Raw genomic sequence first — 22460 nt, 5'->3', positions numbered from 1 at the left:
GTGGTGAAGGTGGATACAATTGCAACATTTCAGAGACATTTGGACATGAGACGGGGGTGGGGGGGGTGGGGGGGGTTGCTTGGAGGGTTATGGGCAAACAGGCGAGAAGGGTGTTGTGGTCAAGTGGATCATTTGGGCCAAAGGACCGACTTCCGTGCTGCATTAAGGTTGATTTATACTTGTGCGTACGGGCTACGCCGTAGGCCTGATTTATACTTTTGCGTAGCCCTACGCTGTAGCGAGCATTGTGTCTGCGTCGCTCTGCAATTCACCGCCAGAACACTAGTTGGTGGTGGGGTTTCTATGCCACTGTGTTGAGTTTCTTCGTGAGAGACATGGACAAGGAAATATTTTCGGATGTCGGCACATAGATTTGACGATTTGGTTCATCGTCTCCAACCATTTATTTCACATCACTGTATAGACATGGTAGAAAAAAGCAACCGGAAATGCATATGAGGAAATGCGATGCTACCAAGCAGACCAATCACAGTTGTTGCAGTCTGGTGTCACCACAATGCGTGAGTTACATTTTTGGGGAGGTGCACGTCACCCTACGGCGTAGGGCACGCAATACCTACGGCGTAAATTTAACGCACAAGTATAAATCAGCCTTTACTCTATGACTGTATCTCCTTAATGAAAACAAGTTTCTCTCATCTCTCCACATACTTAAGTTTTTATTTTGTGTACCATTCCAGTAAATCTCCCTGCACACTCTGCAAGGTGTTGGCACCTTCTCATGCAATGCCCAGAATCCCGAAGTAGCCCGATAAATGCTTAGCATAACTTGAAAACTTCTGAATTCTGTATTGCTAAAAGGCCAAAAATTTTGCTCCTATTAGAACAGCCCCATAATCAACCTATGCTGCAATGACCTTAATACAAATACCATCATTAATGAAGATGACCAAGGGGTTTCATTGAGACAATATCTGCAAGACCTCCATACTTTTGTACTCCTAAGGTCTTGTAATAGAGATCAGCACACTAATGTTTCCTAATTTCTTGCTAAGCTTTATTCTACCTTTCTGCATCTCATAAGCCAGCATACCAAGACCCTTCTGGCGTATTAATTTTTCCATTCTTCCAGCAGCCCCAACTGATCAACTACTTTTGTCCCCTCAATCTGCATATATCTCTTTGCAATCTCCATGTGTCAAAGCTCGCTTGTCCACCTGATTTGGGTCTAATGAACAAATGGACCTGAAACATCTCCTGTTTCTCTCCCATAAAGCCCAATCTGTTGAGTATGTCCAGAAATGTTGTTTCTAACCTTGATATACTACAATATCTATTTTCATCAAAGTTTTTAATAAAAAGTTGTGAATAGATGTGGTATCACATTAGGAATAGTTTGCAAGTGAAAGTAGCCTACTTGGTGTTGATTCCTTTACCCGCCTATCTGTCCAAACACACTTACTTTCAACCTTAAGAATACTTTTCATTAACTCAACATTTATGTTGTAACTATGAACAGTTTTACAACACTTGAAATTCTCCAATCTGTCACCAATTTCCACTTCCAGAGGATTGAAAGATTGTAGCCAAGGCTTCCCTATTTCCACCACTATAATGCCTTTAGCATTATCATGGAAAAGGATAGAATCAGAGAGGACAGGAAAATTTTTAATTGGGGAAGGGCAAATTATGAGGCTATAAGGCTAGAACTTGCGGGTTGATTTGGGATGATGTTTTTGCAGGAAAATGTACGATGGACATGTGGTCGATGTTTAGAGATCCCTTGCAGGATGTTAGGGATAAATTTGTCCCGGTGAGGAAGATAAAGAATGGTAGGGTGAAGGAACCATGGGTGACAAGTGAGGTGGAAAATCTAGTCAGGTGGAAGAAGGCAGCATACATGAGGTTTAGGAAACAAGGATCAGATGGGTCTATTGAGGAATACAGGGTAGCAAGAAAGGAGCTTAAGAAGGGGCTGAGGAGAGCAAGAAGGGGGCATGAGAAGGCCTTGGCGAGTAGGGTAAAGGAAAACCCCAAGGCATTCTTCAATTATGTGAAGAACAAAATGATGACAGGCATGAAGGTAGGACCAATTAGAGATAAAGGTGGGAAGATGTGCCTGGAGGCTGTGGAAGTGAGTGAGGTCCTTAATGAATACTTCTCTTCGGTATTCACCAATGAGAGGGAATTTGATGACGGTGAGGACAATACGAGTGAGGTTGATGTTCTGGAGCACTTTGATATTAAGGGAGAGGAGGTGTTGGAGTTGTTAAAATACATTAGGACAGATAAGTCCCTGGGGCCTGATGGAATATTCCCCAGTCTGCTCCACGAGGCGAGGGAAGAGATTGCTGAGCCTCTGGCTAGGATCTGTATGTCCTTGTTGTCCACGGGAATGGTACCGGAGGACTGGAGGGAGACGAATGTTGTCCCCTTGTTCAAAGAAGTTAGTAGGGATAGTCCGGGTAATTATAGACCAGTGAGCCTTACGTCTGTGGTGGGTAAACTGTTGGAAAAGATTCTTAGAGATAGGATCTATGGGCATTTAGAGAATCATGGTCTGATCAGGGATAGTCAGCATGGCTTTGTGAAGGGCAGATCGTGTCTAACAAGCCTGATAGAGTTCTTTGAGGAGGTGACCAGGCATATAGATGAGAGTAGTGCAGTGGATGTGATCTATATGGATTTTAGTAAGGCATTTGACAAGGTTCCACATGGTAGGCTTATTCAGAAAGTCAGAAGGCATGGGATCCAGGGAAGTTTAGCCAGGTGGATTCAGAATTGGCTTGCCTGCAGAAGGCAGAGGGTCATGGTGGAGGGAGTACATTCAAATTGGAGGGTTGTGACTAGTGGTGTCCCACAAGGATCGGTTCTGGGACCTCTACTTTTCGTAATTTTTATTAACAACCTGGATGTGGGGGTAGAAGAGTGGGTTGGCAAGTTTGCAGATGACACAAAGGTTGGTGGTGCTGTAGATAGTGTAGAGGATTGTCTAAGATTGCAGAGAGATATTGATAGGTTGCAGAAGTGGGCTGAGAAGTGGCAGATGGAGTTCAACCCGGAGAAGTGCGAGGTGGTACACTTTTGGAAGGATAAACTCCAAGGCAGAGTACAAAATAAATGGCAGGATACTTGGTAGTACGGAGAAGCAGAAGGATCTCGGGGTACATGTCCACAGATCCCTGAAAGTTGCCTCACAGGTAGTTAGGGTAGTTAAGCAAGCTTATGGGGTGTTAGCTTTCATAAGTCGAGGGACAGAGTTTAAGAGTCACGAGGTAATGATGCAGTTCTGTAAAACTCTGGTTAGGCCACACTTGGAGTACTGTGTCCAGTTCTGGTCACCTCACTATAGGAAGGATGTGGAAACATTGGAAAGGGTACAGAGGAGATTTACCAGGATGCTGCTTGGTTTAGAGAGTATGCATTATGATCAGAGATTAAGGGAGCTAGGGTTTTACTCTTTGGAGAGACAGAGGATGACAGGAGACATGATACAGGTATACAAGATATTAAGAGGAATAGATAGAGTAGATAGCCAGCGCCTCTTCCCCAGGGCACCACTGCTCAATACAAGGGGACATGGCTTTAAGGTAAGGGGTGGGAAGTTCAAGGGGGATATTAGAGGAAGGTTTTTTACTCAGAGTGGTTGGTGCATGGAATGCGCTGCCTGAGTCAGTGGTGGAGGCAGATACACTAGTGAAGTTTAAGAGACTACTAGACCGGTATATGGAGGAATTTAAGGTGGGGGTTTATATGGGAGGCAGGGTTTAAGGGTCGGCACAACAATGTGGGCTGAAGGGCCTGTACTGTGCTGTACTATTCTATGTTCTATGTTATAACTTCATTATGGAATTCTACCAACAATGGGTAAAACTTGCAGCATTCTGTTGTGAAAACACTGCACTGAAACGGTAACAAAAACAACAGGAATTCTGCAGATGCTGGAAATTCAAGCAACACACATCAAAGTTGCTCGTGAACGCAGCAGGCCAAGCAGCATCTGTAGGAAGAGGTGCAGTCGACATTTCAGGCCAAGACCCTTCGTCAGGACTAACTGAAGGAAGAGTGAGTAAGGGATTTGAAAGTTGGAGGGGGAGGGGGAGATCCAAAATGATAGGAGAAGACAGGAGGGGGAGGGATAGAGCCAAGAGCTGGACAGGTGATAGGCAAAAGGGGATACGAGAGGATCATGGGACAGGAGGTCCGGTAAGAAAGACGGGGGGGGGGGTGACCCAGAGGATGGGCAAGAGGTATATTCAGAGGGACAGAGGGAGAAAAAGGAGAGTGAAAGAATGTGTGCATAAAAATGAGTAACAGATGGGGTATGAGGGGGAGGTGGGGCCTTAGCGGAAGTTAGAGAAGTCAATATTCATGCCATCAGGTTGGAGGCTACCCAGACGGAATATAAGGTGTTGTTCCTCCAACCTGAGTGTGGCTTCATCTTTACAGTAGAGGAGGCCGTGGATAGACATGTCAGAATGGGAATGGGATGTGGAACTGAAACAGTAGTTCTTTTGTCACTTTAGAAGGATTACAAGACACTATAATGTACTCACATGTACTGAGATATAGTGAAAAACTTGTTTAGCATGCCATCCATACAGATCATTTTGAAACTTAAGTACTTTGACATAATATAAGGGAAAAGCAATAACAGAATGCAGAATATAGTGTTACAGTTAGAGAAAGTGCAGTGCAGGTGGACAAAATACTGCAAGGTAAATTGGGAGGCCAAGGGTTTGTTTTCCATTGTTAGAATCTCAGAACAGTGGGATAAGACTCTGGTGGTGCAGGTTATCAAACTTTTCTATCTTCTACCCATGAAAAGAGAATATCTCAGGTGAGAGTGGTCTTTGATTATGTTGGCTGCTTTTCTGAGGCAGTGAGAAGTGTAGACAGAGTCAATGGAGGAGAAGCTAGCTTTTGAGATGGACTGAGCTGTGTCCACAACTTTCTGCAATTTCCTGTCTTGGGCACATCAGATGCCACGTGAGGGTCTATAGGATTATGCTATTTTCCCTTCACTTTCTGAGCTTGCAGAGACACTGGTCATCGTGTCTACACGGTTGCACCAGATTAGCTACTAGTGATGTTTATACCTAGGACTTCCTTGAGGATCACCACCTTGTTAGTGAAGAGCTAGAGTCACTGGATCCTGGAATGGTTCCTGAGAACTGGAAAATTGCAAATGTCACTCCACACTTTGGGGGGGGGGGGAGGGGGAGGGAACAGAAGAACAGAAATTGTAGGCCAGTTAGCCTGACATCAGTGGTTGGGGAGTCTATGACGAGGCTTCAGAATACTTGGAGGCACATGATAAAATAGACTAATGTCAGCATGATTTTCTAAAGGGGAAATCTTGCTTGACAAATCTCTTGAAGTTCTTTGAGGAAATAACAGGCAAAATAGACAAAAAGTTGTTGTTTATTTGGATTTTCAGAAGATTTAACAAGGTGCCACAAATGAGGCTGCTAAACAAGATAAAGGGCCTATGAGATTACAGAATGACACTAGCACTGGATAGAAGACTGGCTGACTGGCAGGAGGCACAGAGTCAAAATAAAGTCACTGGCTGGCGACTAGTGGTGTGCCCCAGTGGTCAGTGTTGGGACCTCTTTTTTTCACGTTATTCATTAACAATTTGGATGACGGAATTGATGACTTTTGGGCAGGGTTTGCGGATGATACGAAGACAGGTGAAAGGGCAGGTAGTGTTGAGGAAGTGGTGTGTCTGCAGAAGGACTTAGATTGAGAGAATGGGAAAAGAAGTGGCAAATGGAATATAGCATAGGGAAGTGCATGGTCATGCACTTTGGCAGAAGGAATAAAGGTGTGGACTATTTTCTAAATGGGATGAAAAATTAAAAATCAATGGTGCAAAGGGACTTGGGAGCCCTCATGCAGGTTTCCCTAAAGATCAACCTGCAGGTTGATTTGGGGGTAAGTAAGGGAAATACAACGTAGAATTCAGTTCAAGAGAACTACAATACAAAAGCAAGGGTGTAATGCTGAGGCTTTATAAAACATTGGTCAGACTGCACTTAGGAGTATTGTGAACAGTTTTGGGCCCCCTTACTTAAAAGATGTGATGGCATTGGAGAGGTTCCACAGGAGGTTCACAAGAATGATCCTGAGATTGAAAGGGTTAACATATCTTAACATGAGGAGTGTTTGATGGCTCTGGGCCTGCACTCACTGGAGTTTAGAAGAATGGGGACTCTCATTGAAATCTATCTAATATTGAAAGGCCTGGATAGAATGGATGCAGGGAGGATGTTTCCTATAGTGGGAGAGTCCAAAACCAAGGCACAGCCTCAGAATTGAGGGATGTCCATTTAGAACAGACATGAGAAGAAATTTCTTTAGCCAGAGGGTGGTGAATCTTTGGAATCATTGCCACAGACAACTATGAAGGCCATGTCATCGGAAATAATCAATGCGGAAGTTGATGGGTTCTTGACACATCAGGGCTTCAAAGGTAATGGGGAGAAGGCAGGAAAACGGGGCTGAGAGGGATAATAAATCAGCTACAATGAAATGGCAGAGCAGACTCAATAGGTCAAATGGCCTAATTCTGCTCCTATGTGATACGGCCTCATCACGATCACAGCTGATGTTTCATTTCAATGGCAATTTCCTATCCTATCTTCATAACCCCTTGATTCCCTTAATATCCAGAAATTTACAGCTTCCAGTTATGAATGAACACATTGTCAGAGAGTTCCAAAGCTTCACCAAACTCCACATGAAGGAATTTCTCACTTTAACCCAAAATAGCCTACCTCTCGTTCTGAGACTATGGTCCCTAGTTCTATACTCGTCACCTAAAGGAAACATCCTGATGAATTCTCCCAACCAAAACAACTTAGTCTTCTGAACTCTATGGAAAACAGACCTTGTACTCAACTCCCCTCAGAAAGCAAACCCATCTTCCCTGGAATCAGTCTAGTGAATCTTCACTGCACTAAGTATAGCCTTTTTCCAGACAAGGAGATAAAACTGTATAGAATACTCCAGATGTAGTCTCTCCAAGGCCCTGTTTAATTACCGCAAGATATCCTTATTCCAGTACTGAAATTATTTTACAATAAAATTCAACTTGCCATTTGCCTTCCTAACATCTTGTCACTTGCTGGGTTTCAGTAAAAAACGTACAAGAACATTTTGGGTAATTTTGATAGGTATCAAAGAATATTGAGGAACAGTGGACTGTGAAGTATAAATTCATAGATCATTTAAGATGGTAACACAGATAGATAACACGGTTAGGAATGCATATCCGAAATTTTGGGCTTCACTGGTCACGGCAATGAAAGCAGAAGTAAGCAGGTTATGCTTCAAGTTTACAAACCCCTGACACATCTTAGCTGGAGCACTAGGTGCAGTTCTGGTCACCAAGGTGTATGAAGGATGTGATGTGGCAGAGGTGCAAAGAAGATCTGCTAGGATTTTGCCTGGAATGTAGTAGTTCAGTTATTAGGAGAAAGTGGAGAACCCAGGTCTTTTCACCCGAAGCAGAGGTCGTTAAGAGGATGAAGGGAGCATGATTGAGGATTTTATAATAATGAGGGGTATAGATGGGTAAAGGACAGAAAAATTCTCCCCATATCAGAGGTAGGTAAAACCAGAATACAAGATGTTTTGGCCAAGGATGGAGGGTGGGCAAGAGAGATATGGAGGAGGTATGAGGAGGACCTTCATCACCCAAAGAATGACAAGTGCCTTGAATGCAGTGCTTAAAAGGGCAGGTGAAGCTGGATCACTGAGAGCATTTAAGCACCTATTTAAATGTTCGGACACTTGAATTGCTTAGGCATCAAGGACTATGGACCAAGTACTGGGTCATGGGGTTAACAAGGAAGAGTGCCCACTGGTCGGTATGGATGAATTGGGTCAAATAAGTTATTTCCATGCTGTGTGATTCAATGAATATTGATATTCAATCACTCACTATCTAAAACATACTCTGTTTTGTATGTTTATATGGATAACTTCACATTTCCTAGATTATATTGCATTGCCAAATTCTTGCTCACTCAGCTTATCTATAATCCACTTTGCATCCTCCTCCCTCCTCAAAATTCTGTCTAGTTTGGTATCAGCAGCAAACACGGGAATACAAGATCTGGTCCTCTCAGTCAAATCACTGCTGTAGACTGTGGCAAAACTGGGGTCCAAGCATCAGCCCTAATAGTACACTATACATCATAGTCTGCCAACATGAGAATCCTTTTATTCCCCATTTTTGCTCTTGCCCCATAACCAATTCTCTATCAATATCAGTGTATTAACTCCAAAACCATATGCACTGTGCTAGCTGACATGCATGCAAATTTATCAAAAACCTTCTGAAAAATCCAAATTCACCACATCCACTGGCTTTTCCTGACTCACTTCTTCAGAACTCCCAACAGATTACAGAATAGTCAAATAAGACTTTCTTCCAATAAATCCAAAATGACTCTGCTCAGTTAGTCAAACCAATCTGCTCTGCTACTACATCCTTAAAAATTGACCGTAAGTTTCCCTATTTTTGATTATGCTAACAGACCTGTAGTTCAGTTTTCTCTCACCCCCCAACCATTGTCCAACAAGATGGAGCTGGTAAACCAAGGCAATATTCTGCAGTATAGGTACAATACTTCTAAACATACCTCTTTTGAATTACTCTCACTGCAATCTATAGCATGTAATTTCTCTTTAAGAAATGTACTTTTAAATCAACTTCATGATCTTCTGAAGGACTCAGTGGACCAAGCAAGTGGACAAAGATTATCACCACGGCCAGAAGTGAGGTGGGGGTGGGGAGGTGACTCCAAGCCAGGCTGAAATACAGAGGGGTGAGATGAGACTGCCCCCCCCCCCCCAACCCAGCATTTTGTGAGCAAGTGTGCAGTCACTGGAGAAGAAAATTGAGGACCTGATTGATGTATCAGAGGGAAATAAGAGATTATTGTGTTCTATGTTTGAACGAGACATGGCTTACTCCCAGCACGCCAGATACGACGATCAGACCCTAGGCTTTTCGATTCACAGGATGGACCAAACTACTGATTTGGAAAAGGCAAAAAGTGGAGATGTGTTCTATGATAAATTCTCGGTGATATTCCGATGTAGCGATTTGTCAAACTTGTGTTACCCCGACATTGAACACCTAACAGTCAAATGCCACCTGTTCTATTTACCTAGGGGGTTTCCATAATCCTGACCACAGTTTACTTACCACCAGCATCCAGCTATAATCAAGAGCTTGAGATACTGCATGATGCCATCTCCAAACAAGAAATGGTCCATCCTGACACATTTCAAATCAGTCAGGGATGTCAACAAGGCTTGTTTGAAGAGAACCCCGACCAATTACCACCAGTATACCAACCTGTAGCACCAGAGGTCCTAACACTCTAAACCACTTATACTAATATACGGAATGCCAACCGTTCCATGCTCAGACTGCATTTTGGTGAAATCTGATCACTTGGCTGCACTTCTCCCACCTGCATGTAGACAGAGGCTAAACAGCAAAGTTCCAAAGATTACATCAACAAAAAATGTGGTCACAGGAGACAGAGGAGTGGCTATGGGATTGCTTCAAGTTGGTGGACTGGGCCGTGTTCAAGGACTCATCTGTGGATCTGAATGAATACACCATGGTTATCATGGACTTTATTAAAACGGTTGTAGACGAATGTGGTCCCACAAAGTTATTCCGTCTTCTCCAACCAGAAGCCCTGGATGAATGATGAGATCTGCAATTTGCTGAGGGCCAGCTCTGAGACATTCAAATCTGGTGACCAAGAAAGTTATAAGAGGTTCAGGAATGATCTCTGGAAAGCCATCTCACGGGTGAAGTAACAATTCCAGACTAAACTTGAATCAACAAAGGACGCTTTACAGTTGTGACAGGGTTTGAATACCATTACCTCTTATAATGGTAAATCAAGTGACAGAGGTGACAACAGTAGCACTTACATTCACGGTAATGAAACATTATCAACACCTGCTTGAGAAACCAGTCCACAGCAGATACTATCTCAATGGCTCTTCAGTCAATCCTGGAACATCTGGACAGCAAATATGCATACAGCAGGATGATCTTTATCAACTATAACTCAACATTCAATACCATCGGCCCCTCAAAACTAATGAAGAAACTTCAAGACCTTGACCTCAATACTTTCTTGCACAATTGGATCCTCGATTTTGTCACTTGTAGATGCCAGTCAGTTCAGCTTAGCAACAGCATCTCCTCCACGATCTCCATCAGCAGGCTCACAATGCTGTGTGCTTAGTCCCCTGCTCTACTCGCTTTACAATTATGATTGTGTAGCTAAGCACAGCTCCAATGCCATATTAAAATTTGCTGACGACACCACTATCACAGGCCAAATCAAAGGTGGTGATGAATCAGTATGTAGGAGGGAGATTGAAAATCTGGTTGAGTGGTGCCATAACAACCTCTCATTCAATGTCAGCAAGACCAAGGAGCTGATTATTGACTTAATGAGGAGGAAACCAGAGGTCCACAAGCCAGTCCTCATCGGGAATCAGAGATGGAGAGGGTCAGCAACATTAAATTCCTCAGTGTTATTATTTTGAAGGACCTGTCGTAGGCCCCACATGTAATTGCAATTACGAATAAAGCACAGCAGTGCCTCACATTCCTTAGGAGATGGTGTAGATTCGGTATAACATCTAAAACTTTGACAAACATCTATAGATGTGTGGTGGAGAGTATACTGACTGGCTGGATTACAGCCTGGTATGGAAACACCAAAGGTCTTGCACAGAAAATCCTACAAGTAGTCATGGATACGGCCCAGTCCATCACGAGTAAAGCCCTCCCCATCACTGAACGCATCTACATGAAGTGTTATCACAGGAAAACAGCATCCATCATCAGAGATCTTCATCACCCAAGACACGCTCTCTTCTCACTGCTGTCATCAGGAAGATGATACAGGAGCCTCAGCAGACACAAAACCAGGTTCAGAAACAGTTATTGCCCTCAACCATCAGGCTCTTGAACCAAAGAGGATAACGCCACTCAATTTCACTTGCCCCATCACTGAAATGTTCCCACAACCTACGGACTCACTTTCAAGAACTCTTCATCTCACGCTCTTGATATTTATTGCTTATTTATTATTTCTTTCTTTTTGCATGCCACCTTGAGCACACTGGTTGAAAGTCCAAGTTGATGCAGTCTTTCATTGATTCGATTATGGTTATTATTCTATTTGAATTTACTGAGGTTGCCTGCAAGAAAATGAATCAGCATTTATATGGTGAAATTATGTACTTTGATAATAAATTTACTTTCAACTTTTAAGTAGTGGGGTCATATTTGCAGCAATCAAGTTTCTGGTTAAGCTGAAGCCAAGCAAACTCTAGAGGAAAATCATAATTTATAAGGGTATTATTCATTATTATTGATTATTTATAGAATGGCCTTCATTGTGAAGAAACTGGTCAAGGAGAGAGCCAAAATAAGCCAGTGGGAAACAAAACACATCTCCACACAATTATAGTGAACATGGGTTGTAAAATTAGTGAAATAAAAACCAAGCTCTAAAATACACATGGAAAGTTCCTGTTATTTTCAGGTGCTCATTCCGATACATACTCGGTCTTGTTGGAACCTAAACCAGCAAAGGAAATAAAACTTCCATAGCATTCTAGCAAACTCTACAAAACAACAATAAGACCCATCTACCTGACTACAAAGTTGCTGTTGACCATCCACTAGATGACTTCATTTAGTGAATGTTATGAAATGTAGTCAAAAAACATCTTCGGGCAGCAAATTCCTTTCTAAACCTGGAAAACAGCTTAGTTCCAAGATATCTTTTCAATAAAGTATCTGCATAGCAGAAGTAAGTTGCTCTCAGTCAGGATGGGTAATAGAATGCTTCACATGGCTTCAGTACACTGAATAAGAAGGAATGAAACAGCTCACCATCTTGTATCCTACATAGTGGAATATGGATGGGAGCTAATAGCTATTTGAGATTAGGATAAAAATCAGATCATATTGTGATACTTTAATTTACTGGATGCTATCCACAATATTCAACAGTATGGCCCTTCCTGAGATTCTACCACTAAGACCAAACAAATCCAATGGAAAAATAGAAAAAGCATTACCCCAACAATTGTGAGAATGTGGAACTTGCTACCAGAGGAATAGCATGTATGTATTTAAAGAGAGGCTACACGTCAAGGAGCGGAAATGGAAGGCAACACTCACAGGGTCAATATGGCACCATCTCAGTATTACCAAAGGTAACAGCTGGCAAGTCAAATTCAGGCTACTTAGGCAAAAAAGCACACTTTCAAAGATAACTGCATAAATTAGCTGGAAATATAATTGACAAGTGGACACTTCAACATACCCCAAATACTTCAACTCTTTAGCATTCCACAAGACAAAAAGGCACCATTTCAATGTCATTTAAATTCTTTTCTGCTACCAATACTGAAATATTTCAAAAATCATGTTAGATGCTTTTGAACACGTTTCACCAAACTGTCTTGAACGAAATTTCTATTGGTAAACACAGTAGTGGGTTGGTCAGTCATTTCTGTTTCAGTCAATTCCTACGCTACAGCTGCAATAGTTCGGTACTTCCTTTGTTAACTGACAATTACCTTGCTGAACCTTGCAGACCACAACTGGTTTTGCATCTACTCCAGCAATGCTATTGTATTTTAATCTACCAATGCATAAACACTGACAGCTGATTCAACTTCTCAACAGAGTCCAAACTGGTGCAAGGAGCAGCACGGCAGCATGGCAGCATAATGGTTAGTGCAATCACTTTACAGCACCAACAATCACAGATGGGAGTTCGATTCCCACTGCCGTCTGTAAAGAATTTGTACAATCTCTCTGTAATTGCGTGGGTTTCCTCCCACATCCCAGAGACTTATGGTTAGGATTAGTAAATTGTGGGCATGCCATGTTGATGACAGAAGCATGATGACACTTGCAGGTCATCTCCAGCACAATCCTCGCTGATTTGATTTGACACATTTCACTGTATATGTAACAAATAGTGTTGATCTTTTTCTTTATAGGAGTGCTTGCAATTGAAACAGATGAAAAATCCTACTTCAATTTCATCCCCCCACCATGTCAATATTTGCTCTCCTGAATCCAAATACAGTGCAAATAGAGCCTGAAAGAATCCTATGCTGCTTCCTTCTCTACTTCTCAAGTAATCACACAAGGACCATTCCTTAAAGGAAAACTACAGTATTTTGATGACAATAGTCAAGAATGACCAAACTCTCAATCATCCTTACTTCATGTGGCATTTACAACACACTGTCATTTCAGAATAGGTCTTAGAATTACCAGAACAGATCAAGTTCCAGAGTTTAAAATCTGGCATGAACAGAGCTGAGAAAATATCACTGAAAACTATTGAGAGGATGAGGGAAACACTCAAATGGTAAGGGAAAACATGTTTTGCAGAACTCTTGATGGATTTTAGCCTATGTTAATTTCAGAACAGATCTAAAGTCCCATTTTACAGAAGAATTCGCAAAGAGCCTCTTGCAACTGCTTTGAATTAAGGGTCACCACAAAAAAAAAATCAAATCTGTCCCATTGGGTAGGGGGAAGACAAGAGAAATCTGGAAACAAACTAGAAACAGAAGATACTCAACATGTCAGGCAGCGTCTGTGGGGGAGATTGACAGATAACACTTCAGGCTGAGACTTTTCATCTAGACTGGCGAGTTGAAGAGTCTTAGCCTGAAATGCTGACAGTCCATTCCCTTCACAATTGCTGTCTGACAGTTTCTCCAACTTCATGTTTGTTGCGCCCGATTCCAGCATCCGCAGTCTCTTGCGTCTCCAAGAGAAATCAGGAAGCTTTGTGGGGAAGAAATAGTAAGAAGGAAATGAGGGGAAGAATATTAAAGAAAAGCAAACAAATAGGTTGAAGGAGGGATGGGATAGTTTTACAGCACAGAAATGTGCCTTGAGCCCAATCTATCTTTGCCAAACACGATGCCTATCTATGCTACTCCCACTCGTCCACAGCCCTTTACTGATTTCCTATCCAAACACCTGTCCAAATCAATTTGAAAGCACTGTAACTGAAGAGAATGAGATCAGGGGAGTGGGAAGTATCAAAGTCTCTGGGGTTAGAGGCAGATGGCAAGGCAAGGTCCCAAATAGTTGAAAGAGCTGGAAAAGTTGTGGGGGGGGGGGGGGGAAGGACAATTATGGGTGTCCTGTGGAGAGAGGGCACAAGTGATATCTGAGGTGGGTAATCCATTTAGGAGAGCTGCAGAAGAGAACCACTAAAGAGAAAAAGGTTCCAGAAGGTGGAACTCATTTTGCAAGATGTAAGGAGCTTGAGCAGCTTAGGCAACAGTACTGGGTGTCCAGAGAAGGAAGGTAAATAGTGTACAAGGCAAGTGAGGTTTTGGGAGGGCTGGGGAAAGGAAGAATTCAGAAGAAATGGAACTCATTTTGAGGGCATCCTTGAGGAGGTCAAGCACCAGGGCGAGAGGGAGGGACGGGGAGATGAGGTTGGGACAGCCTGTGGGGGGGGCGGAGAGAGGGAGGTGGGATAGATGGAGGGAGGGGAGGATGGGGGAATGCGGGGAGGGGAGGATGGGGGGACGCGGGGGAGGGGAGGATGGGGGGACGCGGGGGAGGGGAGGATGGGGGGACGCGGGGGAGGGGAGGATGGGGGACGCGGGGGAGGGGAGGATGGGGGGACGCGGGGGAGGAGAGGATGGGGGGACGCGGGGGAGGAGAGGATGGGGGGACGCGGGGGAGGAGAGGATGGGGGGACGCGGGGGAGGAGAGGATGGGGGGACGGGGGGGAGGAGAGGATGGGGGGACGAGGGGAGGAGAGGATGGGGGGACGAGGGGAGGAGAGGATGGGGGGACGAGGGGAGGAGAGGATGGGGGGACGAGGGGAGGAGAGGATGGGGGGACGAGGGGAGGAGAGGATGGGGGGACGAGGGGAGGAGAGGATGGGGGGACGAGGGGAGGAGAGGATGGGGGGACGAGGGGAGGAGAGGATGGGGGGACGAGGGGAGGAGAGGATGGGGGGACGAGGGGAGGAGAGGATGGGGGGACGAGGGGAGGAGAGGATGGGGGGACGAGGGGAGGAGAGGATGGGGGGACGAGGGGAGGAGAGGATGGGGGGACGAGGGGAGGAGAGGATGGGGGGACGAGGGGAGGAGAGGACGCGGGGAGGGGAGGAGAGGATGGGGGGACCCGGGAAGGGGAGGAGAGGATGGGGGGACCCAGGGAGGGGAGGGGAGGGGAGGGGAGGGGAGGATGGGGGGACCCGGGGAGGGGAGGGGAGGGGAGGAGAGGATGGGGGGACGAGGGGAGGGGAGGAGAGGATGGGGGGATGAGGGGAGGGGAGGGGAGGAGAGGATGGGGGGACGAGGGGAGGAGAGGACGCGGGGAGGGGAGGAGAGGATGGGGGGATGAGGGGAGGGGAGGGGAGGAGAGGATGGGGGGACCCGGGGAGGGGAGGGGAGGAGAGGATGGGGGGACCCGGGGAGGGGAGGGGAGGAGAGGATGGGGGGACCCGGGAAGGGGAGGGGAGGGGAGGGGAGGGGAGGATGGGGGGACCCGGGGAGGGGAGGGGAGGGGAGGAGAGGATGGGGGGACGAGGGGAGGGGAGGAGAGGATGGGGGGATGAGGGGAGGGGAGGGGAGGAGAGGATGGGGGGACCCGGGGAGGGGAGGGGAGGAGAGGATGGGGGGACCCGGGGAGGGGAGGGGAGGAGAGGATGGGGGGACCCGGGAAGGGGAGGAGAGGATGGGGGGACCCGGGGAGGGGAGGGGAGGATGGGGGGACCCGGGGAGGGGAGGGGAGACCCGGGGAGGGGAGGGGAGGAGAGGATGGGGGGACCCGGGGAGGGGAGGGGAGGAGAGGATGGGGGGATCCGGGGAGGGGAGGGGAGGAGAGGATGGGGGGACCCGGGGAGGGGAGGGGAGGAGAGGATGGGGGGACCCGGGGAGGGGAGGGGAGGGGAGGAGAGGATGGGGGGACCCGGGGAGGGGAGGGGAGGGGAGGATGGGGGGACCCGGGGAGGGGAGGGGAGGATGGGGGGACCCGGGGAGGGGAGGGGAGGATGGGGGGACCCGGGGAGGGGAGGGGAGGAGAGGATGGGGGGACGCGGGGAGGGGAGGGGAGGAGAGGATGGGGGGACGCGGGGAGGGGAGGGGAGGATGGGGGGACGCGGGGAGGGGAGGAGAGGATGGGGGGACCCGGGGAGGGGAGGATGGGGGGACCCGGGGAGGGGAGGAGAGGATGGGGGGACCCGGGGAGGGGAGGGGAGGAGAGGATGGGGGGACGAGGGGGGGGGACGAGGGGAGGAGAGGATGGGAGGACGCGGGGAGGAGAGGAGAGGATGGGGGGACCCGGGGAGGGGAGGATGGGGGGACCCGGGGAGGGGAGGATGGGGGGACCCGGGGAGGGGAGGAGAGGATGGGGGGACCCGGGGAGGGGAGGAGAGGATGGGGGGACCCGGGGAGGGGAGGATGGGGGGACCCGGGGAGGGGAGGAGAGGATGGGGGGACCCGGGGAGGGGAGGGGAGGAGAGGATGGGGGGACGAGGGGAGGAGAGGATGGGAGGACGCGGGGAGGAGAGGAGAGGATGGGGGGACCCGGGGAGGGGAGGATGGGGGGACCCGGGGAGGGGAGGATGGGGGGACCCGGGGAGGGGAGGATGGGGGGACCCGGGGAGGGGAGGAGAGGATGGGGGGACCCGGGGAGGGGAGGAGAGGATGGGGGGACCCGGGGAGGGGAGGGGAGGATGGGGGGACCCGGGGAGGGGAGGGGAGGATGGGGGGACCCGGGGAGGGGAGGGGAGGATGGGGGGACCCGGGGAGGGGAGGGGAGGAGAGGATGGGGGGACGCGGGGAGGGGAGGGGAGGAGAGGATGGGGGGACGCGGGGAGGGGAGGGGAGGATGGGGGGACGCGGGGAGGGGAGGAGAGGATGGGGGGACCCGGGGAGGGGAGGATGGGGGGACCCGGGGAGGGGAGGAGAGGATGGGGGGACCCGGGGAGGGGAGGGGAGGAGAGGATGGGGGGACGAGGGGAGGAGAGGATGGGAGGACGCGGGGAGGAGAGGAGAGGATGGGGGGACCCGGGGAGGGGAGGATGGGGGGACCCGGGGAGGGGAGGATGGGGGGACCCGGGGAGGGGAGGAGAGGATGGGGGGACCCGGGGAGGGGAGGAGAGGATGGGGGGACCCGGGGAGGGGAGGAGAGGATGGGGGGACCCGGGGAGGGGAGGATGGGGGGACCCGGGGAGGGGAGGAGAGGATGGGGGGACCCGGGGAGGGGAGGGGAGGAGAGGATGGGGGGACGAGGGGAGGAGAGGATGGGAGGACGCGGGGAGGAGAGGAGAGGATGGGGGGACCCGGGGAGGGGAGGATGGGGGGACCCGGGGAGGGGAGGATGGGGGGACCCGGGGAGGGGAGGGGAGGATGGGGGGACCCGGGGAGGGGAGGAGAGGATGGGGGGACCCGGGGAGGGGAGGGGAGGATGGGGGGACCCGGGGAGGGGAGGGGAGGATGGGGGGACCCGGGGAGGGGAGGATGGGATGGGGGGACCCGGGGAGGGGAGGGGAGGATGGGGGGACCCGGGGAGGGGAGGGGAGGATGGGGGGACCCGGGGAGGGGAGGAGAGGATGGGGGGACCCGGGGAGGGGAGGGGAGGATGGGGGGACCCGGGGAGGGGAGGGGAGGATGGGGGGACCCGGGGAGGGGAGGGGAGGATGGGGGGACCCGGGGAGGGGAGGATGGGGGGACCCGGGGAGGGGAGGATGGGGGGACGCGGGGAGGGGAGGAGAGGATGGGGAGATGCGGGGATGGGAGGATGGGGGGATGGATGGATGTAAGGATGGAGGGAGAGTTGGCAGCCGGCATCTGTCCAGCCGCTGGTCCAGTGATGTGCCTACCCTGAGCAGAGAGAGTCCGGCTCCCCCACCCCCCTCACAGCAGCACCGAAGACAAACTTGCGGTGAGAGGGCAGTAGGCAGCACTGGACGAGCCCGCAGCTCGGCTGGAGAGCTGACCTGACGGCTAGCGGGTACCGCGGCATCCGAGGCTCCAGGCTCCGGCCTACGCGCCCTCCCCGCCAAGCTCGGACGCGAAGGACGTCGGAGACGGTCGAACAGCGCTCCAGGAGGAGAGGAAGGTTGCGAAGAACGCCACCCAGGGCAGCAGCCCCCGCTGCTTACCTTTGAATTTGAGCTCGTTGGGCGGCTCCAGTACGAGGACCTGCTCGGTGCGGGCCATGGCGGACAGAGCGGCACCGACAAGAGGAGTGACCGAGCCGGAGCAGCGCGTGACGTCACGCCGGCCCGCTATCGCCGCCAGCGGCGCCAGGCCGCACTGCAACACGCCCGCCCGTCCGTCCGTCCTGTCCCGGGCTCCCAGCACCGGACGGGGACGTGCGCTGCCAGGTGGTTCCTTTTCGCCGCTGCAGCGCTGGAAAACATAGCACCACGCCCCCCAACAAAAGCCCTGCCGCACACCACAGGTGCACACTTTAATTCCCAGGTAGCTGCGAAACCCTAATTTAACACGCCTGGAATATGCAAGTCCGCGCTCCGCACCGAATCACCGCCTCGCCACTGGACTGCAGCGCACTGCAATGGGGCTGTCATGGCCTGCAACACACTGCAATACGCCAGTGATGCCCTTCCATGGGGCTCGAGCATACGGTGCAATGTCCCTGTAATACCCAACTGCTAAAGCAAAGATCTCCCTCTTCCTTCCTCCAAGGTTCTCATCCCCAGTTCTTACAATCACCCATCTCGTGTCCCCCATATCCTCACGAGACAGACCCTCGGGGATCGAGGGTGACTTGTTTCCAGTCTGAAGTGACTGGTGCAATTAATGTGAGAATCACAGACTCTTTTGCAGACAGGGGCAACTAGGTGGGTGAGCTAGCACATTCCTTTCCTGGGGGACTGAGTGCCCATGCAGAGATGCCAGCTTCCCACTCCAATATTCCTTCTCCACTTTGAGAAAACTCAGGATAGGTATTCCCAGGAGTCAGCAGGGCATGCTTCTTCCTTGAACCTTTTTGCCTGTTCAACTCTTAATTCCCAACTTCAAATCAAAGTCAAGTTTATTGTCATAGGTGCCACCATTATCTGGGGAGTTTAGTGTCAGCATGCCCACTTGCCTGACAGAGAGTAATTAAAAGGCCTCTGTGCCAGGTTGCTGGCTGAGAGAGGGAGCTGACTTGGCCCCACATCCCTCCTGTGAACGTGGGGACCCAAAACCTGTTGACCTTCCAGCACTGCAAGGGAATGCTGCCGACTGTCACAGTCCAGGCTGCAAGTGTGCGTATGGAGGCATATACTGAAGGTTGGTACAGTATACTGAGTGCTTAGGATGTGGGTAATTGGAGACATGGTAAAATAGGCTGAGGTCAGCAGGGTTTTAAGGGGAACCTGTTGCAATTCTTTGAGGAAATAACAGGCAGGATAGACAAAGGAGAGCCAGTGGATGTTGTTTACTTGGATTTTTCAGAAAACCTTTGACAAGGTGTCACACATGATGCTGCTAATCAAGACAGGGGGTCATGGTATTGCATGAATAATACTCGCATGGACAGGAGGCAAAGAGTGCCTTTTCTGATTGCCGTCCGTGACTAGGGGTGTCCCACTGGGGTCATTGTTGGGACTGTTTCTTTTCATGTTATATGTCAATGATCTAGATAACAGAATTGATAGCTTTTTCACCATATTTGTGGATGAAACATAGAAATCTACAGCACATTACTGGCCCTTTGGCCCACAATGTTGTGCTGACCATGTAACCTACTCTAGCCTCTGCCTAGAATTTCCCTACCACAGAACCCCTTTATTTTCCTAAGCTCCATGTACCTATCGAAGAGTCTCTTAAAGGACCCTATTGTATCAGCCTCTGCCACCTTCACTGGCAGTGCATTCCACACACTCACCACTCTCTGCGTAAAAAACTTACCTCCGACATCCCCATTGCATCCACTTCCAAGCATCTTAAAACTGCCAACACTCACAACAAGCTGGAGGAACTCAGCAGGTCGGGCAGCATCCGTGGAAAAGACCAGTTGACGTTTTGGGCTGGAACCTTAAAACTGTGCCCCCCACCCCCCCCGTGTTGGCCATTTCAGCCCTGGGAAAAAGCCTCTGACTATCCACATGATCAATGCCTCTCATCATCTTATACACCTTCATCAGGTCACCTCTCATCCTTCGTCACTCCAAGAAGAAAAGGCTGAGTTCACTCAACCTATTCTCATAAGGTACACCCTCCAATCCAGGCAACATCCCTGTAAATCTCCTCTGCACTCTCTCTATAGTATCCACATCCTTCCTGGTGAGGTGACCAGAAATGAGCACAGTACTCTGAGTGGGGTCTGACCAGGGTCCTATATAGCTGTAACATTACCTTATGGCTCTTAAACTCAATCCCACGGTTGATGAAGGCCAACACACCATACGCGTTCTTAACCACACTGTCAAGCATCCTATGGCCATGGACATGCTGATCCTCCACACTGCCAAGAGTCTTACCATTAATATTATATTCTGTTCTCAAATTTGACCTACCAAAATGAACCACCTCACGCTAATCTGGGTTGAAGTCCATTGCCACTCTCAGCCCAGTTCTGCATCCTAGCAATGTCCCGCTGTAACCTCTGACAACCCTCCAGACTATCCACAACACCCCCAACTTTTGTTTCATTAGCAAACTTACTCATTCCTCCCTTCCACTTCCTTGTCCAGGTCATTTATAAAAATCACAAAGGGGAGGGGTCCCAGAACAGATCCCTGCAGAACACCACTGGTCACCATCCTCCACACAGAATAAAAACCATCCACAACCACCCTTTACATAGAAACATAGAAAATAGGTGCAGGAGTAGGCCATTCGGCCCTTCGAGCCTGCACCGCCATTTATTATGATCATGGCTGATCATCCAACTCAGAACCCCGCCCCAGCCTTCCCTCCATACCCCCTGATCCCCGTAGCCACAAGGGCCATATCTAACTCCGTCTTAAATATAGCCAATGAACTGGCCTCAACTGTTTCCTGTGGCAGAGAATTCCACAGATTCACCACTCTCTGTGTGAAGAAGTTTTTCCTAATCTCGGTCCTAAAAGGCTTCCCCTCTATCCTCAAACTGTAGCCCCTCGTTCTGAACTTCCCCAACATCGGGAACAATCTTCCTGCATCTAGCCTGTCCAATCCCTTTAGGATCTTATACGTTTCAATCAGATCCCCCCTCAATCTTCTAAATTCCAACGCGTACAAGCCCAGTTCATCCATTCTTTCTTCATATGAAAGTCCTGCCATCCCAGGAATCAATCTGGTGAACCTTCTCTGTACTCCCTCTATGGCAAGGATGTCTTTTCTCAGATTAGGGGACCAAAACTGCACACAATACTCCAGGTGCGGTCTCACCAAGGCCTTGTACAACTGCAGTAGTACCTCCCTGCTCCTGTACTCGAATCCTCTTGGTATAAATGCCAGCATACCATTCGCCTTTTTCACCGCCTGCTGTACCTGCATGCCCACTTTCAATGACTGGTGTATAATGACACCCAGGTCACGTTGCACCTCCCCTTTTCCTAATCGGCCACCATTCAGATAATAATCTGTTTTCCTATTTTTGCCACCAAAGTGGATAACTTCACATTTATCCACATTAAATTGCACCTGCCATCAATTTGCCCACTCACCCAACCTATCCAAGTCACCCTGCATCCTCTTAGCATCCTCCTCACAGCTAACACTGCCACCCAGCTTCGTGTCATCCGCAAACTTGGAGATGCTGCATTTAATTCCCTCATCCAAGTCAATAATATATATTGTAAACAACTGGGGTCCCAGCACTGAGCCTTGCGGTACCCCACTAGTCACCGCCTGCCATTCTGAAAAGGTCCCGTTTATTCCCACTCTTTGCTTCCTGTCTGCTAACCAACTCTCCACCCACACCAATACCTTACCCCCAATACCGTGTGCTTTAAGTTTGCACACTAATCTCCTGTGTGGGACCTTGTCAAAAGCCTTCTGAAAATCCAAATATACCACATCCACTGGTTCTCCCCTATCCACTCTACTAGTTACATCCTCAAAAACTTCTATGAGATTCGTCAGACATGATTTTCCTTTCACAAATCCATGCTGACTTTGTCCGATCATTTCACCACTTTCCAAATGTGCTGTTATCACATCCTTGATAACTGACTCCAGCAGTTTCCCCACCACCGACGTTAGGCTAACCGGTCTATAATTCCCCGGTTTCTCTCTCCCTCCTTTTTTAAAAAGGGGAGTTACATTAGCCACCCTCCAATCCTCAGGATCTAGTCCAGAATCTAACGAGTTTTGAAAAATTATCACTAATGCATCCACTATTTCTTGGGCTACTTCCTTAAGCACCCTGGGATGCAGACCATCTGGCCCTGGGGATTTATCTGCCTTCAATCCCTTCAATTTACCTAACACCA

General features: G+C 49.1%; 1 protein-coding gene across 3 annotated transcripts in view; it reads right to left on the bottom strand.

The window, feature by feature from the left end:
* The window catches only part of vapb (VAMP (vesicle-associated membrane protein)-associated protein B and C), a 75085-nt gene extending 56755 nt beyond the window's left edge, over window positions 1-18330 (bottom strand). The window contains exon 1 of one of the 3 annotated variants that reach the window (XM_072238834.1): window positions 18192-18330. In XM_072238834.1, coding sequence (XP_072094935.1) covers window positions 18192-18249 — 58 coding nt within the window. In that variant the 5' untranslated portion in view covers window positions 18250-18330. The remainder of the gene's footprint in view (window positions 1-18191) is intronic. The other 2 variants (XM_072238842.1, XM_072238838.1) reach the window with 2 other exon arrangements.
* Window positions 18331-22460: the final 4130 nt, after the last annotated feature.

Source organism: Mobula birostris, chromosome 2 (assembly GCF_030028105.1).
Source record: "Mobula birostris isolate sMobBir1 chromosome 2, sMobBir1.hap1, whole genome shotgun sequence".
In the NCBI taxonomy this organism is placed as follows: Eukaryota; Metazoa; Chordata; class Chondrichthyes; order Myliobatiformes; family Myliobatidae; genus Mobula; species Mobula birostris.
Note: the sequence above shows the minus strand (reverse complement) of the source record. Positions and strands in the feature narration are given on the sequence as shown.